The 19085-nt window shown below is 35.1% G+C and overlaps 2 protein-coding genes and 1 long non-coding RNA gene across 6 annotated transcripts in view; 2 read left to right on the forward strand and 1 right to left on the reverse strand.

Moving 5' to 3' along the window:
- LOC125665173 (mucin-2-like) overlaps window positions 1-19085 on the reverse strand; it is a 61547-nt gene that overhangs the window by 28375 nt on the left and 14087 nt on the right. The window contains exons 1-3 of one of the 4 annotated variants that reach the window (XM_048897786.2): window positions 16203-16360; window positions 10152-10190; window positions 7686-7877 (exon numbers count right to left, since the gene is read on the reverse strand). In XM_048897786.2, coding sequence (XP_048753743.2) covers window positions 7686-7877; window positions 10152-10190; window positions 16203-16263 — 292 coding nt within the window. In that variant the 5' untranslated portion in view covers window positions 16264-16360. Of the gene's footprint in view, window positions 1-7685; window positions 7878-10151; window positions 10191-10440; window positions 10600-16202; window positions 16361-19085 lie in introns of those variants that run through there. The other 3 variants (XM_056152113.1, XM_056152112.1, XM_056152111.1) reach the window with 3 other exon arrangements.
- LOC130051012 (uncharacterized) lies at window positions 14711-15704 on the forward strand. The gene is made up of 2 exons (XR_008799384.1): window positions 14711-14945; window positions 15444-15704. It is a non-coding gene; the product is annotated as an uncharacterized LOC130051012 (long non-coding RNA).
- LOC125665174 (protein white-like) overlaps window positions 16477-19085 on the forward strand; it is a 52931-nt gene continuing 50322 nt past the window's right edge. The window contains exon 1 of the mRNA XM_048897789.2: window positions 16477-16583. The gene's annotated coding sequence lies outside the window, so the exon portion shown is untranslated. The remainder of the gene's footprint in view (window positions 16584-19085) is intronic.

Here is a 19085-nt window from a genome sequence, read left to right on the forward strand (position 1 = left end):
TATATTCCAGATGTGGAGAGCACCATTTCAAATTGTAAATGTATTTCTTAATGATGTTGATCAAGAAAGCATTTTGATATATTCAGTCACTAGCAATGAGGCGGCTGGAGCTTACACAATGGGTTTGATTTATTTCACCAAATATGGAATGAACATGAACTACCCAAAAGTTCAGCTTGGAGAGAAGTGAAAGCAATAGATCAGGAGTTGTTTTCTTTTGGGAATGTTTTGAATGATAGATTTCAAAACTTGTTTACAGATATTCAGAATTGCTTGAAAATTCTATAGTCGGGAAGTGTGAAATTTGAACTACATAAATTAGCAATTAGATTTTTTTTTCATTTTGTAAGCTTCATAACATTTATATCAATGTTCAGTGGATACCAAGAATAGAAAACGAAACGGCAAATTATTTCAGAAGACTTAGGATATGGTCATAGACTGTTGAAAACCTTGTAACATCAACTTATTTGTTAGTAACCTGTCCCGATTTTAAAAATAATTGATCATACGCAAAGCATACCTTTGTGTATCGGGATGTAATACCGATATAATCAACATTAACATAGAAAAGCCGATTAGTGTCGAGAGAGAAAAAAAATGTTCGAAATTACAAGATTATTTATTCATTTTTGAGGGAAAAGATGTCAAACTCGATATCGAAATCACGACTTAATTTTCTCGTTATTACAATAAGATATCTCATAATGCCTAGATGATGTTATAGAATGACAAATCAAATTATTACATCAAAATAATCAATCGACAAATTATAACCATACACAGTATGATGTTATCAGTTTTTCTGCAAGCATCAGAGGACAAATTGCATGAAAATATCATATGGAAGTGACAAGATGTCTAAATACAACAACATTTTAAGAAAATAAAAATAAGATTTTACAGTCAGAGTTCTGACATTCACCGGGTGTTGCGTATGATTTATTTAGTGTTTATTCTCACTCGTCATGTGACGTCATTTACATAGTGCTCTTCAACTGTCTGATAATCCTTGTCTTCTTGTCTTGATGGCAGTTCATCATAAACGTTGCCATGGTTTACATCTGAAATCACTGGCATTTCATACGGATTCTCAGGCTGCGCTGGTGCCGGTTTAGGGACTTCGTATGTTTCATCGGTTTGCTTCCTGCATATTAACAGTGAGCAAATATCAATGACAATGATTGGCAATTAGCACACAGTGACACTAAGGTGCATTAACACGCTATACCTTAGGTCAGATACAAGGATTATAAAAACACTAAAATGGCAAACCACATGAACAATTAGATTGTCAAAAACAGAAATGAAGAAAAGGATTTAAAACACATAACTCACCGATAACGTGATTAATTTCATGGGTTAGCATGGAAAATGTGTTCTTACAATTTTAACAACCGAAATAAAAATGGATTTTAACTCTCAAGCTTTTCCATTACTTTTGTCCAATTTACATGATTGATTGCATATTGTTTAACGTGTTTATCGTGAATCGTTCATGTATATTGAAACGTCGCCATTGCTGGTGAAGGGCTGTAGAATTTTAGGCCTATGCTCGAAGCATACGACCTTTGAGCAAGGAGGATTATTTATAGTGCCACACCTGCTGTGACAGAGACCTCGTCTAACAGCGGTCTCATCCGAAGGACCACCCCATTTTGTCGTCTCTTACGACAAGCGGTATTGAGAACATATTCTAAACGAATCCCCATGGGGAAAATTCAATTTACCTATAGGCATTTATCATGCGTAGTTTGTCATGGCTTAGTCGATTTCTTAAGAACCGTAGGATTGAGAGTGGATCGAGAGTAGAGTTACATGTTTAACTTCCAATGAAATGAATATTTGAGAATGCTACTCGAAATTGAGAAAACTCTGATTTGAAATTTGTCTATATCTGTTTCATCATTATTTTTAAGCGAGTATCTTTATGATTTGAAAAAGATTATAAACATCGTCATATTTAATTATTAATCAATTTGATTACATATGTTTTTGAAATATACCTTCTCATGTATCGGAAGAGGAGGAGGAAGATTGCAATGCTTATTATGATGATGACTGCCACGACTGCAAGAACGATGTACGTTGTAAACGAAGCATCCTCTGGAACTAAACAATAATGAAAAATTGGTTCATTACATCCAGTAAAGGAATGCTATTTTATTTTTGTATCGTACTATCAAACCACAATATGATCACGTGTGTTGTTTGTCTATCTGTGTGTCGTACTATTAAATCACAATATGATCACGTGTGTTGTTTGTCTATCTGTGTGTCGTAATATCAAATCACAATATGATCACGTGTGTTGTTTGTCTATCTGTGTGTCGTACTATCAAACCACAATATGATCACGTGTGTTGTTTGTCTATCTGTGTGTCGTACTATCAAACCACAATATGATCACAGGTGTTGTTTGTCTGTGTGTCGTACTATCAAACCACAATATGATCACGTGTGTTGTTTGTCTATCTGTGTGTCGTACTATCAAATCACAATATGATCACGTGTGTTGTTTGTCTATCTGTGTGTCGTACTATTAAATCACAATATGATCACGTGTGTTGTTTGTCTATCTGTGTGTCGTACTATCAAACCACAATATGATCACGTGTGTTGTTTGTCTATCTGTGTGTCGTACTATCAAACCACAATATGATCACGTGTGTTGTTTGTCTATCTGTGTGTCGTACTATCAAACCACAATATGATCACGTGTGTTGTTTGTCTATCTGTGTGTCGTACTATTAAATCACAATATGATCACGTGTGTTGTTTGTCTATCTGTGTGTCGTACTATCAAACCACAATATGATCACAGGTGTTGTTTGTCTGTGTGTCGTACTATCAAACCACAATATGATCACGTGTGTTGTTTGTCTATCTGTGTGTCGTACTATCAAATCACAATATGATCACGTGTGTTGTTTGTCTATCTGTGTGTCGTACTATTAAATCACAATATGATCACGTGTGTTGTTTGTCTATCTGTGTGTCGTACTATCAAACCACAATATGATCACGTGTGTTGTTTGTCTATCTGTGTGTCGTACTATCAAACCACAATATGATCACGTGTGTTGTTTGTCTATCTGTGTGTCGTACTATCAAACCACAATATGATCACGTGTGTTGTTTGTCTATCTGTGTGTCGTACTATCAAACCACAATATGATCACGTGTGTTGTGTGTCTATCTGTGTGTCGTACTATCAAACCACAATATGATCACGTGTGTTGTTTGTCTATCTGTGTGTCGTACTATCAAACCACAATATGATCACGTGTGTTGTTTGTCTATCTGTGTGTCGTACTATCAAACCACAATATGATCACGTGTGTTGTTTGTCTATCTGTGTGTCGTACTATCAAACCACAATATGATCACGTATGTTGGTTGTCTATCTGTGTGTCGTACTATCAAACCACAATATGATCACGTGTGTTGTTTGTCTTCAATATACCGTCGACAGAAGTTTCCTGTTTCTTCGGTTTAGTGGAACATGTCTTTGTATCTGAAAACGATGTTTCAAGGGTTAAACTTAAATCACTTAGTGCTGGCATAAATGAAGATAACGGTCAATGATCAATCTTATAAATATCATAAAAAATACAAAATTGATGTTAGGTTAATTATGGATCCCTTGAAATACCAGAAGTGGGATAAGGTGTCTAAGAGGACTAAGTATCCCCTGTTAATTAAGAATACCCAGCGTGAGCCCTATATCCTGTAAACGTAGTAATACGTCTTCAAAATCAGAGTGTAAACAACGGTCTAACAATTGGTATGAAACACAACATATGCCAGAAGTGGTGTAAATCAAACGTGGATTTAAAACATTCTAAAGAAATTTTAGTAAATTTGAAACCAGTAAGACTTTGTCAAATCAACAACATCAAAACGTATGACATTTCAACACCTTACACGACCATTCCGCACCAGAAATTTAAAACTAGCCTTTTTGACATCATTGACAGTTGCTTCTTCAACAAAAATGGAAAATGGAAATAATCAAATCTAGTGATCAGTTATCCTAAACATTAATGTGTTAATCACCACCGTGATTGCACGCACAAGTACTTTGAAGTTGAAATAAAAATTTGCTGGAGTTCCTCATTGACAATATCTTCCCAGTGTTTGGTGATCATGTCCTCTAACAGTCTGTTGGAATTCCCATGGGCACGAATTGTGTTACTTTGTTAGTTTTCCTGTTTTTATATTCTGATGAAGCAGAGTTTATTCAAAAGCTTCAACATGAAAAGAAATAAATAGCTTGCAGTGGCGTTCAGCTCAACATTTAGATACATCGACGACGTTCTGTCTATTAAAAGTAATTATTTTCATTCATATGTTGATTCGATATATCCCTGTGAACTCGAGATGAAAAATTACCACAGAGTTATCCACATCTGCTTCGTACTTTGACATATTTTACTGAAAATAGATATTATTGGCAAACTAGCAACTCAACTTCATGACAAATGGGACGATTTCAGCTTCTCCATCGTCAACTTCCCATACTTATGTAGTAATATTCCATTATCACCAAGAAATGGTGTTTATATCGCTCAACAAATTCGATACGCAAGAGCTTGTTCTATATATGATCAAATTTTAAATCGAGGCAGGCATGTTAAAGTTACAGGGGTTTCAACTGTCTCGTTTAAAGTAAGCATTTCGCAAATGTTATGGTCGTTATAATGATATAGTTTGACCATGTAAACTATCAATGGGACAATGCTGTCTGGCGTGTTTTATGCTGATTGTTGGGTCGTTCTAGCCACACTGATATTGACTACGGATTACTCCGTTTTCTGATTAAGACATAAAGCTGAAGGCGGGTGTGACCGGTCTACAGGGGATGCTTATTCCTCCTAGGCACCTGATTCTACCTCTAGTATGTCCAGGGTTCCGTGTTTGTCCAACTCTTTCGTTTGTATTCTTTATAGGGATTATCAGATTGACCACTGTTCGTTATCTTCATCTTTTATCATACGAAGTTCAGAAGGACTATGATTGAGATTGATAAGTTTTCAATGACTTTCAGGGAAGGTATCTCTTCCATGGCCTTAACGTCCCTCAATGACACGAACCCTTACATGATGTGGACAGATTGTATTGAGGGTCCCTATGTGAAAGTTTTACCAAGCAGGTGACAAATATCTTTTTCATGCAAGTGTCATATCAAAGTTTCTAAATCGAAAAATCCATCAGATCAAACTACATGTAACAGAGCAGATAATGCAATAGATCATAAACACAACAGCAAACTCGCTTACCGAAACAGTATCTCTCCTCACATCGTCTGAGCGGTGTTAAGCAGTAAGCCGTAAATAGACTGCAGTTGACAACTTTAATTTCAAATTTCTCTGCACAACACTCATTTGGAGCAACTTTACATGCTTGACGAGTAACGATACCGTCCTTTACTGTCGGTTCTGAGCCTATACACATGTATAAAAATATAAGAATGATGAATCAGGATTTGAAGACGAAATCCTCCTTAAAAACCGTTCTTAATTTTTTGCTATTAATTTAGCTGAGTTTTAAATCCAATTGTAATATATCAAAAATTCTTAATAAAATTAACGATTTCCTGTCAAATGCAGTTGTTGATTATGTGTATTGATATAAAACACATTAGAAAACTAACAACACTCGATGAATATTTTTTTTAAAAAAATGCTAAGTTCCAACACTTTGTAACGACAAAATCGATGATTCTGAAAATCGAAAGGGGACTTCCTCTTTGTTATCCCAGCATTCCTTTAAATTCTATGAAAATTTTCTCATGTAATATCAAGTTATTGAGAGCCATAGAAAGTGCAATTATCTTATCAGTACTACAACAATTTAAGTCTTACAAAGCTGAGGAATCTGAAAATCAAAAGGGATCTTCCTCTGCCTAGTCCAGATATTATATATGGAAGTTATGGAAATCTTCCCAAGAATAATTGTACTATAGAAAAATTCTGACAGACGGACAAAGTGATTACTAATAGGCATCCACCATATGGCGGGTTCCTCTCAAAATTTCGATAAATGTAAATCTGAATTCTTACCATTCATCCAGACAGGATACACGGCTCCACATCTTAGAAAATCAGGACATTTATTGAGCAAGTGAAACCCTGTGTACCAGACAGATTTTATCTCTAGATCACAGGGCCTCAGTGTTGAGTCATAAATACATTCGTTACTACGATTAACGAGATTTGGAATATTTTCAATGTATCTTGGATCACATGGATCTACAAAAAAAAAAAGAAAATCCGCGAAAAACTGTAATAGACAAAGAATGTAGATATATTAGCTTCTATATAAGAAGGGGCTATTTTAGGGTTTTTAATAAATGTGTGATTTAGACATACCGTGGATGCACTGTTCATTCAACGACGAAGTAGTTGTTGGGACATTTGAAGTTTGAGCAGCACTGCTTGTCCATTTACCAGGAGCACTTGCGCTTATTGAAAATTGCGTGGATGTAATTGATTGACCTCCTATTCTGATGGTGGATTGTGTTGAGGTTGTTGATTTATATGTAATGGTTGTGGGTTGTTTTGAGGTTGTTGACTTGTCTGTACTGCTGGTGGGTTGTGTCGAGGTTGTTGATTGGTCAGTATTTCTTGTCGATTGACTGACTGAAAATTGCGGTAATGTTGTCCTTTGTGTTGATGTTTTTGTGAATTGTGACGAAGTAGTCGATTGTACAAAGGTTGTTGATGACACGCTTTCACTGGTAGCATTGCACTCTCCCGTTTCACCTTAATAAATCAACTTTGTCATTTTTGTTATAAAGGAAGGCCTTTTTATTTCTTTACTAAAGTACATTTAAGTATAGTACCATGTCATTGGGTTTATTGATATCTTATATTATGATAACATAACCTTCAGACTTACCGAAGCAATATCGCTGTGAACAAGAATCAAGGGCTGGAAGACAATACGCCATGTATAGTCCACAGTGGCGAATCTTGATTGTAACTTGACTGGCACAACAGCTACTAAATCCAACTTTGCAGGCAGTTCTGACTACTTCTGTGTTCACTGATGCTGGGTGACTACCTATGAAGGAAAGGTGAAGATAACGAACAGAGATCAATCTCATAACTCCTATAAACAATACAAAATAAATAGTTGGGTAAACACAGATCCCTGGACACACCAGAGGTGGGATCAGGTGCCTAGGAGGAGTATGTATCCCCTGTCGACCGGTCACACCCGCCGTGAACCCTATATCTTGATCAGGTAAACAGAGTTATCTATAGTCAAAATCAGTGTGTCAAGAACGACCTAACAATCGGTATGAAACACATCAGACAGCATTTGACCCAATGATAGGTTGTATTGGCAAACTAGATCATTATAACTATCATAGAAGTTGCGAAATGCTGATTTTAAACGCGACTGTTGGAACCACTGCACATCAAGGTGTTTGTCAGTAGCCTGCCTCGATTAAAAAATATCAATGTATTTAAAAATATAAAGATTGTAATCATATAGATATACTCGGGTTCATTATTCAGAATTAAAATACTGCATTGAAGGGTAATTCAATATCACTCTTATAATGAACATAAAAAGACAACAAAATTATAGTTATTTTCGTAGGTATTAGAAGATCGTATATAGTTTGATATTTGTATTTAAGCACGAAAAACAAAACAAAATATGTATTTTACCATTTAACCAATTTGGATATAGAGCACCGCAGTTCAGAAGACTAGGACACCGGTCCAGCATGTTTGATTTATATCTGTACCAACCAGGAGTGATGTAGCGGTCACAGAGAGACGAATATGTGCTGTAGTCACAATTCACAAACCGCGCCTCCGGTTCAAAAGGCTCCCGGGAGTTGGCAACTTCACAAGGATCTAAAAAAAACATTTGAATGACATTGCTATATGATATTGCCAAGTAAAAACACAGTAAGGGCTAAAAGGAACTAGAACTGCCGTAACGGGGTTAATACTCCGTAGGGCACATTGGATGGCGAGAAAGAGAATATTTGTGCTCATTGAAGAAGATTTACTACGGGCAATGACAAATCTTCTCAAAATGGTAAAAAAATATTAATGTCTTCCTCTAATATTTAGAGAGAAAAAAACATGAATCAAAATAACAGGTACACACCTTCATTATTCATATAAACTATATAGTTTTAATCAAATATGTTCATGTGTGTTAAAGATATATTCTGGACAAATCATATATACAGACTGGCATGGTGATTTCAGTAGAATTCCCTACACTTGATTTGGGGAGGGGGAGGTATAATAATGATGATTTGAAGATATCAAAGAATGATGATATATATAATAATATGATATTACAAGGCTTTGTTTTAAAGTGTGAGGGTATGCGTTATTTCGCAAGATATATCCGTGTTTGCCCAACTCTCTATTTTGTATTGCTTATAGGAGGTATGAGATTGATCACTGTTCGTTATCTTCACCTTTCATGTTTATAACAAATATTCGACAGCGCTTTTGGATAAAATAGAAATACATTGCAAATGCTTCATACCATTACATGCATTTCTCTATTATTTTCAAGGCCTTTTACAAACTCGTTGATAGAATAAATGTTGCGAAACTATGATGAAAACAAGAGGTACTGTGAGCAATGCTCACTAAGAAAAACCCCCGCTTACCCCAATCTCCCAAAGGGTGTTGGTAATAGGTATAAACTACCTCTTTTCTGAGTGTAAAAAACAAATGGCATGACAAACCGAACCATATTGCTACTTTGATGTCCAGTGCGCGTGACCTTTGACCTTTTGACCCCAAAATCGATAGGGAACATCTTCATCCCATGGGTAGTCCATATGTATCATATGGTGACGGTAGGTGGAAAGGATAATGCTTTAGAGCCCGGAAACCATATTGCTACTTCGATGTCCAGTGCGCTTGACCTTTGACCTTTTGACCCCAAAATCGATAGGGAACATCTTCATCCCATGGGTAGTCCATATGTACGATATGGTGACTGTTGGTGGAAAGGATAACGCTTTAGAGCCCGGAAACCATATTGCTAATTCGATGTTCACTGCGCTCGACCTTTGATCTTTTGACCCCAAAATCGATAGGGAACATCTTCATCCCATAGATAGTCCATATGTATGATATGGTGACTGTAGGTGCAAAGGATAACGCTTTAGAGCCTGGAAACCATATTGCTACTTCGATGTCCAGTGCGCATGACCTTTGACCTTTTGACCCCAAAATCGATAGGGAACATCTTCATCCCATGGGTAGTCCATATGTATGATATGGTGACGGTAGGTGGAAAGGATAACGCTTTAGAGCCCGTAAACCATATTGCTACTTCGATGTCCAGTGCACTTGACCTTTGACCGTTTGACCCCAAAATCGATAGGGAACATCTTCATCCCATGGGTAGTCCATATATATGATATGGTGACGGTAGGTGGAAAGGATAATGCTTTAGAGCCCGGAAACCATTGCGTCTACAGACGGACGGACGGACGGACGGACAGACAGACGGACAACCCGATTCCAGTATACCCCCCACAACTTGTTGCGGGGGTATAATAATAGGAATACAAATGTGCTCTTATGAAATACAATTACGATTTCGGAAGAAAGACGATTATGCACAAAGGAATTACATTCAATCTTAATCTAAATAAGATCGTCAGTGTACACATTCTAATTATATCCCTGAATTTTTGTTTCTTGGACAAATATTCCATCCGCTATATAGTTCGGCTCCTAATGCAGGGTGAAGATAACGAACAGTGATCAATCTCATAACTCCTACAAGCAATACAAAATAGTTGGGCAAACACGGACCCCTGGACACACCAGAGGTGGGATCAGGTGCCTAGGAGGAGTAAACATCCCCTGTTGACCGGTCACACCCGCCGTGACAAACATGCAGTCTATTAAAAGTTGAAATTTTCATTCATATATCTTTTTAAATTATATTAGAAAGGAATAAGACGGTACGGAGTGAGAAAAATCACCAGCTTTGATATCTCTTTAATGTATCATTTGATGATTAACACACGTAATTACTAAACATTCAAAAGCTAATATTCGATGGCTAAGTAAAATGGAGAAGGAGGATAATGCTTACTGAAAGTTATTTATAGCACAACAGTCTGTAACTTTCAGATAACTTACCGATGCCATTTGTATTACAAAAATAGAGAGACTGAGAACCTGAAACGAGAAAAAAAAGAACAACTAATAAAACCATGATTAACACATGCATTCTACTTAAACTAAATCCTAAAAATCATTCTTCGCAAATCTAAATTCGAACTTTCACCATTAAAGCAACATCATCTAATACATTCACTATCAAGGATCCGACTGCGAAGATTCATGAAGAAGGGTAACTTTTTAAAATATGAATCACAGGATGTCACTTGTATGGCATAATAATAGCATTCCTATTATCAAAACTCACAAAAACATTACCCATGGGCTACAGGGTTCACCTGAATCACTCTTGACGCTGCGGTTCTTCTTCAGAAGATTAGCAAAAGACCATTCTCCTCTTTAACTACTTGACAAATTTTAGCCCTATGTTATGACCGAAGCATTGCCCCATGGGGTTGTGACTTATCTGAAATTGAACCCACACAACATTGTAACATGACCTCACTATTCTGGAAAAGTAATTTTCAAAAGATTTTAAAGATTTTCTCCTTTGTTTTCATATATTATGTAAGATGTTATCCCTGATTTTAGCCCCAACATCACCCCAGGGTTCATAGAAAGAAGTGAGTTTTATTTGCATAGATATGATCTAGTGTGGCACTACCACTCTTGAAAAAAACTTTTCATGAAGAAGAAAAAAAGATTCCCTATTTAAGTTTCCACTAGTCAGATATGAATATGCACTGCATTGGAATGCTTGCATGAAACAGTGAAGATAAGGAATAAAAGATAAGAGTTTGGTAAACACGGACCCCTGGATATACCAGAGGTCGGATCAAGTGACTAGGAGGAGTAAGCATTCCCTGTCGACTGGTAACACCCGCCGTGAACCCTATATCTTGATCAGGTAAACGGAGTAATCCATGGTCAAAATCAGTGAATAAAGATGTATATTACTAGTATTTTATCTAATTAGTGGTTTTTGATAAAAAAAAAATTCAAACATTATAATGTATTCCAATGTAAAGCTATAAACTAAGGCCCCATTCTTCCCTGTCACCGGCCCATGATTTGTAGAAAATTTAATATGCATTGCATGAAGATGTTTGCGTATTAATGATGACAACTCATGACCCTACTAGTCTTGAGAAGAGTCTTTTTTTTAAAATCCTCACACATTTCCTTATAAAAATTCTATACCCAACTCTAACCCACCCAATCTCCCAGGGCCATGATTTAGATAAACTGAAATCTGAGAATGGTGGCATATTGATATGACTAATCATGGCAATGTTGGTATTTTGGAGAAAATGTTTAAAGATTTTCCCTGTAAATTCCGATATAAAACTCTGTTCCCCTATTGTGGCCCCACTCTACCACTGGGTCATGGTTGAACAAATTTAAATCTCCACTACCTGATGATGCTTCCACATTAATACTAACTAATCATGGCATTATTCTTGAGAATACAATTTTAAAACATTATCCTTGATATCCCCATGTAAAACTGTTATCTCCTTTAGTAGTCACATCCTACATCTTGGGTCATGATTTGAAAAAAAAACCAACAACCTTCAATCTGCACTATCTGTTTATGTATAACAAATGATGGCACTTAATGTTTTCTTTCCTGTATATCACTATTGATAAAAAAAAAAAAAACTGCCCCAGGGGCCATAATTTGAAAAAAAAAAAAACACCACATAAATCTACACATCAGAGAAAGCTTGAATAAGAACATAACTATCCATGCCTGTGTTTTACTTGGGGAACTTTAAAGGATTTTTCTTAGAATCGCCATGTAAAACTTCGATCCCCTATTGTTACCCGGTCCTACTCCTGGGTCCATGATTTGAACACTTTAAATTTTCACTCCTTAAGAAAGCTTTCACGAACATTTTTGTCTGTTTTGGTTCGGTGGTTCTTGAGAATATATTTAAAAGATGCTACCAAATTTTCACTGTTTCTTGATTATCTTCACTTTGAAACGAGAGTGACCCTTCAATTGAATAATTTTGAATTCCTTTTACACTGGGATGCTTTATGGCAAGTATGAACTGTGATTCTGCAGAAATTGAAAACATGTAAAGTTTACGGACGGACGCTGTATAACAAATAATAAGAAAGACTCACTTGAGCTACAGATTAATGCATGTAGAACTAATGACCCTGCTGTTCTTGAGAAAAAGATTTTTTAAAAAGAGTGTTCCTATTATATTCCCATGTAAAACTTTAATCCCATATATTGTTGATCAACCCTGCCCCTGAAGCCTATGGTTTGGACAAACTTGAATCTCCACCGACAGACAAGTTTCCCCTTTACCTGCAACGTGGTTTTTTAACTGCGCGGGAATGTTAAGGCAGGTCATATTCCATATATGCATGTAAAATGCACAATCTTTAAAATCTGTCATAAACAAAGGGAGGGAGCTACTAACCTTCTACAAGTAATTGGGTTGTTACTACTTGTTTTCTTAAGAACAGTTTCTATCATAACATACGCTTCCGTATGACGTCATTACATGACTTTTAGAAGTAAATCACGCATGCGCCTTGTTAAAAGAAATGAAAATGTATAACACTACACAAGGGTTTGATTGTTGATCTACATGTAATACTAAACAGTCTACTAGAATCGTGCCGCTTTTTAGCAAGAAATGGATATTAAACATCTAAACACGGAACCATCTCAGCCTTGCACCATTTACTTTGATGTTCTAGAATTTTCTTTGACAGTTTTCGTAACAGACAATTCTAGCAGGAATTTCTATGTACTTTAGTCTATAGCATTTAACCCTGTATACATGTATAAAACTCTCAAACAGTATGTGTTGTAGTATTAAACTTTTGCAGTTTCATTTCAGACAGAGGAAAATCTTACGGCAGTGCTAAATGGAATCCTTTTCCGTTGAACGAAAAATGTCAATGAATGAAATCAACATGCAAACATAGGTAATAACAAGACATTTTCAGAGTTTCACATATATATTCAGTGGCATACATTTTAAGTACTCCATATTGTGTCGATATTTACATTATGCATGTATGTCTCAAAAAACATGAACTGTAATACAATTTTCAACCTATGTACATAAAAAAGCAACAACTTTGTAAAATTATACAGTGATGAAATCATAAGAAATACACATATGAATATATTAAGTATGATATGAGTCACCGTACCTATACTGGATTCCTAAACTACATAAAAACCCTTACAAACAAAGATACTTCGCTGGATCCAGTAAATGCTCTACCAAGCCCCTATCTTTGCTCCTAACGAAAATATTAACAGCTGTGAAGGAGAAACTTCAAACTTACTGTGCGACTACATGCCAGAAATGGTGTTAATCAAATGTGGATTCTATAACGTTCTAAAGAACGTTTAGTACCACTTTTCTCAAATTCACAGCATGAAAATGCATGACTTTTCAACAATTTACACGACCGTTTCTCAATATTAATTAAATACTAGACATTTTAGTGTGATTAATTTAAGCTTCTCCATCGTCAACTTCCCATATTTATGTAGCAATATTCAATTACCACGTGCATATGGTGTTTATCTCACTCAACTGGTTGGGTAGACACGGACCCCTGGATATACCAGGTGCGGTCAGTAGGTGGAGTAAACATCCCTTGTCGACCGGTCACACCCGCCATGATCCCCATATCTTGATCAGGTAAACGGAGTTATCAATAGTAGAAATCAGTGTTCCAAGAACGGCCTAACAATGGGTATGCAACATGTCAGACAACATTTGATCCAAAGGTAGGCTGTATTGGCAACTAGATCATTATTTTAACGACCATACAATTTGCAAAATACTGACTTTAAACAAGACTGTTGGAACCCCTGTAATATCAACTTGTTTGCCAGTAGCCTGCCTTGATTAAAAAACTTATCATACACAGAACAAGCTCTTGCATATCAATCAGTTAGGATATATAAACAACATATGCAGATGACACATAATACATACATGTATAATGTCGTTATTAATAGCATGTGCAGATATACAATGTGAAACTATTTGACACCATGTTTGTTAATTTGATTATTTAGCTTTTTGGCAACTTATTCATTATTTTTTAAGAAGTGGTTATATGTATCACTTTACTCTGCTTGTGGAATGCAGCTTCATACTAAATGCTTCAAAACGGTGTAACATTATCCTGAAATACAGCGATACAGATTTCCTTAGATACATGACCTGGATTGACATGTGTTAGTATAGCACTATTTATGGTTTTAATTTATAATAAATTCATATTTGTAGTAAATCTTTTAATCGTGTAAGTTTTTTGTTTAGTTGTCGTGTACGTCTCATTTGATATTCTTTTTACTGGTACGACAGTCACCCACAGGACACGTCAATATCCTCCGGGAATTCCGGCTTCCTACCAATCAATACATCCTTCATGTAGTCATCTGTACATATATCAGACTAAAAACCTTATTGAAAATACATCTATCGAGAAATCATGCTACACGTATTGGATTAATATTGCATAATTGTATGAGCACATTGTCACATTTAAAGTCCACACTGCTTTCCGTTTATTTATAACCAAATCTGTGTTCAGGTAAATAGACAATTTTATCCTAAAATTTCACCCATACGTATAAATCAGGACTAAGCAAGTTCTGTTTTTTATCACAGTATTCGAGCTGGTTTACGGTGTTTGCTTTGGTCAGTTTGGGCGTAGCAGGCACAGGTAACAGACGCCAAGTAGCTGGCAGTTTTTAATATTATAAGATATTCAATTTGTTATATTGCTTCAGACAGATTCCACTTTAGCGCTTCTGAGGTAAGCTTATCTACTTCATTATTGATATTAATTTCATTTCAGTTTATTTTTAAAAACTTCCAAATTTTTTCACTTGCAGTTCATTGTTGACTTTGTTGTGTAAAGTTGGTTCAAGGTCGCATGTTGTTAATTTTGCAAGTACTGTGTATAGTTTTTAGGTACAGAGTATGTGTAAAACTCTCATGAGTATATAAGTAAAGTGACGATTATTAGTAACAATGTAAAAGTAGACACTGTCAATTATCATCAGTATGTATATTGTGTAATAAGTAAAGTACATACAGAAGTATTGGTATTGAGTATATGGATTAATGAGTAGAGTAAAAGTACACTGTATCTATATGAGTACATGTATATGCATATGTACAGTGTATCATGGTTGTAGTACAAAACTGTACAGTGTAGTAGTGATGCATACGTATGCACACTATGTTGAGGTACATGTACAATGTAAGATAACAATATGTAAATCTGAAAATGTGCAAATTGATTTTATAGATCCCTTCAACAATTAGTTACAAAAGACACCAAGGAGAAGTGGAGAGGGGACCTGTGGGGACAGGGAGTCCGTCGTATTTTAAGTGAAGCCAAAATTTCAATTGGACCCAAAATGCACAACTACCATCCACATGATCCATAAGTGGTTGAAACAAACGCAGTGCCATTAAAGTGTCAATTGCCAATAAGATTGAGTTTGAAATTATATTTTATTGTATTCTTGTAATAATTAGAAAACAATGATGTAAAAATAATATGTAAAGTGTAACGTTATATCTCATATTTCCTGACATCGAAGTGTGACACACACAGGTTGTAAGGTTTGTAAACATGGGGGTGGGGGGGCATATAACAATTATGTAACTATTGAAGATATTTCTAAATATTTCTGTAAATTAACTGAAAATCAATATTCACGTTACATGTATATGAACAAGTACATGTATAGTTATTTATTTGAAATACCCTTTAAGGTGGCACAAGGGCCTCTCAAGACATTTCCATGTACTTTTAAATGCGTTCATTTACCACGGCGGTTTTAACTCTTTTTCTGATTGTTTTCCTTTGTAAATCTGGCATAAATGAATCATTATAAATAAACCTTAATATGAGTTTGAAATAACTAAACAACAAACTAATATTGAAAGCTGTATTTGGGAAAACCCCTTACATGTACTTGTTCAGGGTAATTTCCTTATCGGGATTTAATTGATTGTAAGTAAAGAAATGAAAACATTTCGTTAGAATGAAATAACATACCTGTTCTTGTAACAGCCAAACAATTAAAAACCAACAAGCACACTACATCAAGGATGTCCATTAACGGAGAGCCGCCTATCTACGGCACCTATAAAACTAAAGCCTTGAATTGAACCGGGAAGTATTAAAAAAAGGAGAGCAGACTCGTTCACAGTTGAATGAATTTGAATAGATATTTATATATCTTGTATATATATATATATATATATATCGCAGGTCCTGTCATACATTCTATTTCAGTTTTACCAGATGAAAGAATACTTCCTTCAACAAACATATTTCTCAAGGTTTTGAGTCAAGATTTACATACATCTTGTACCTTCAAATGTTTATGAATTATCCGCTGATGTTGCAAATTCCATAGACATAAAGATCGCCCACGTACGTATACCTGTTATAAGTACATTGTATGGTGCTAGTTATTGTTCAATTTGAATTTTGCTGATTTTGATATATATTCCTCATATGTTTCAAAACTACGCGTTGCTTGATATTTTCGAACAATGTCGAATCAGTTACTTTGGATATTAGATATTTTGGATGGAATAATTTTTTATTCGGTAATACTGATAGAATTAAGAGAGACGGCTGTGGGGGTTCCATCTCTTTTGTTTCGATTGTTGCTATGGGAGTCTTCACAATTTACAGATAACTGCCTGATCATCACCAGGTCCAAGCTCCACGCTTGGATGAGGACAGCAAGAGAAATGACAGGGCGTGGTCTTACATTTCTATGTAAAAGATTAGATAAAGAAAACATTTATGTTTCAATCGACCGTCGACCGGGGAAAGTAAAGGGACTGATTCACGATTTCCCCCCAAAATTTTCTTTTTTACTTTTTATGATCAAAATCTACTGTCTAATGTGTTTAAAAGACTTCACATAAAAATTAAAGTTATACATTATCACAGAAGCTCATTTTAGAGATTTTATTATTTGCGGTATATTATTATTTACGAAATTTTCAAAAGTAATGGATATCGATCTAAGTTTATTATATCTTTCACATTTCAGGCATTTTTGGTGTAAATGTGTCCATCTAAAGTTAAAGTTTGTGACTATGTAAAATCAAGATGCTTTATACTAAAAAATCAATATTTCACTTGTTTGTTTGTATACATAAAAAGACTCGAGTCTTTAATTGTTTACATAACACAGATTTAAGGCTAAAATATTGCTTTTATTCTTGCATTCAGAAGGTTAAATTTTTGGCTGTCAATATTGAATGAGATATATTATTAATGTTTACCATCAAAATTGAAATATATTTTTATAAAAAATCGTGAACCAGTCCCTTTAAAGTGTCTTCTTTATGTCAATAGGTATATCCTGAAAGATATCGTTAAATTTTTGCTGATAAAAAAAACACCTAACTTTTCAATTAGGTCTAAGTCAGGTTACACACACGTAGGAAAGTGGAAGAATGGTTAACACAGGTTTAGTTGATGACCAGATGCTTCTTTACTTTCTCTTGATTATCTCCTCTTGTGATTATCTCCTCTTGAGAAGGAAAGGTTTAAACCTTATATTTTGAAAATAAATCAATGAATTTGAATCATTAACTTTTTTTGGGGATATCAGTGTTTTATTTATTTCTGTGGTTGAAATGCTGTGCAACGCAAGAGGCATGATACCCTGGTGTTCTAATTTACTTACGGCTAAATCAAATTATAGGATTTTCAATCTTATATCAAAATAGAGAAAAAGAAGAAAAGAAAATTGCAATTAATGAAATTAAATCTTCGTTTTTAATAGAAACTATTAAAAATATTTCTATAACTCCATGATTAACATAATTTTATTTTGCATGCAAACTGTAAAATTTGTTTCATTATCATTCCATTTTTATTGTTATATTCTTCTATATGGCAAGACTGATGCTTTTGAAAAGCTGTACAGAGCCAAGGATTACATAAGAAAAATACGGCCTGTCTATATAATTGAATAACATGCAAGCTGCACTCAGTCTACAGATAATTTCGATTCTCCCAATTGTTTCCTTATACCTTTCAATGTTTTAAAATTGCATGTTACTGAAAATTGGTTAACGTCATCCTGTTCCTTCGGAATATTTCTATTTTCTTTGATTCAGAAGTGCTCACATTCTAATTAAAACATATTTTTATTTGCCACCATGTTGGGATGCCTGTTTAGACTCAGAATTATAAAAATAATACCTAGATATTTATTAAAGATAGATGTTAATAGCAAACTAGCAACTCAGCTGAGCTTTATAACAAACGGAATGACTTCAGCTTTTCCGTCGTCAATTTCCCATACTTAATCCGGAATCTCCGAAGTAATATTCCGTCTCCAATTTCGTCGCGATTTTAATATTTAGTTTATAGTTTAGTCTTTAATGAATATCCTGTTTTCTGCTTTAATTTCAGTAAATAAGCGCACTACATGTATCGGATATTCTGAGTTCAGGCACTAAGCGTAGTAAAATTTAGATCATCTGTTAAAAAATGATGTAAATACTTTAAGCGTATGATAGGTTTATGTCAGTGTACTGTTTTGGTAAGGTTGTTGAACAGGCCATACTTTGGTTTTAGATAGACGACCATGATTAACTGTGGGCTTAATTAAAGTATAAAATGATTCCTGTAATTGTTAATGTTTAAAGCCGTCATTATCATTTGATTATTTCCGTAAATCAAATTACGGAAGTTACGTATATTCAATCACGATTTTAATAAATACATGTAACATGAGCTATTTTTCTGCGAATCTAATTCTGTGGGGATTCGGGTTAAAATAGGTACTCAGTATCCCTTGCTTGTCGTAAGGAGCGAATAAATCGGGCGGTCCTTCGGATGAGCCCGGAAAACCGAGGAGGTGTGGCACGATCAATTAAGATCCCCCTACTCAAAGGCAGTAAG

Source organism: Ostrea edulis, chromosome 10 (genome assembly GCF_947568905.1).
Source record: "Ostrea edulis chromosome 10, xbOstEdul1.1, whole genome shotgun sequence".
NCBI lineage: Eukaryota > Metazoa > Mollusca > Bivalvia > Ostreida > Ostreidae > Ostrea > Ostrea edulis.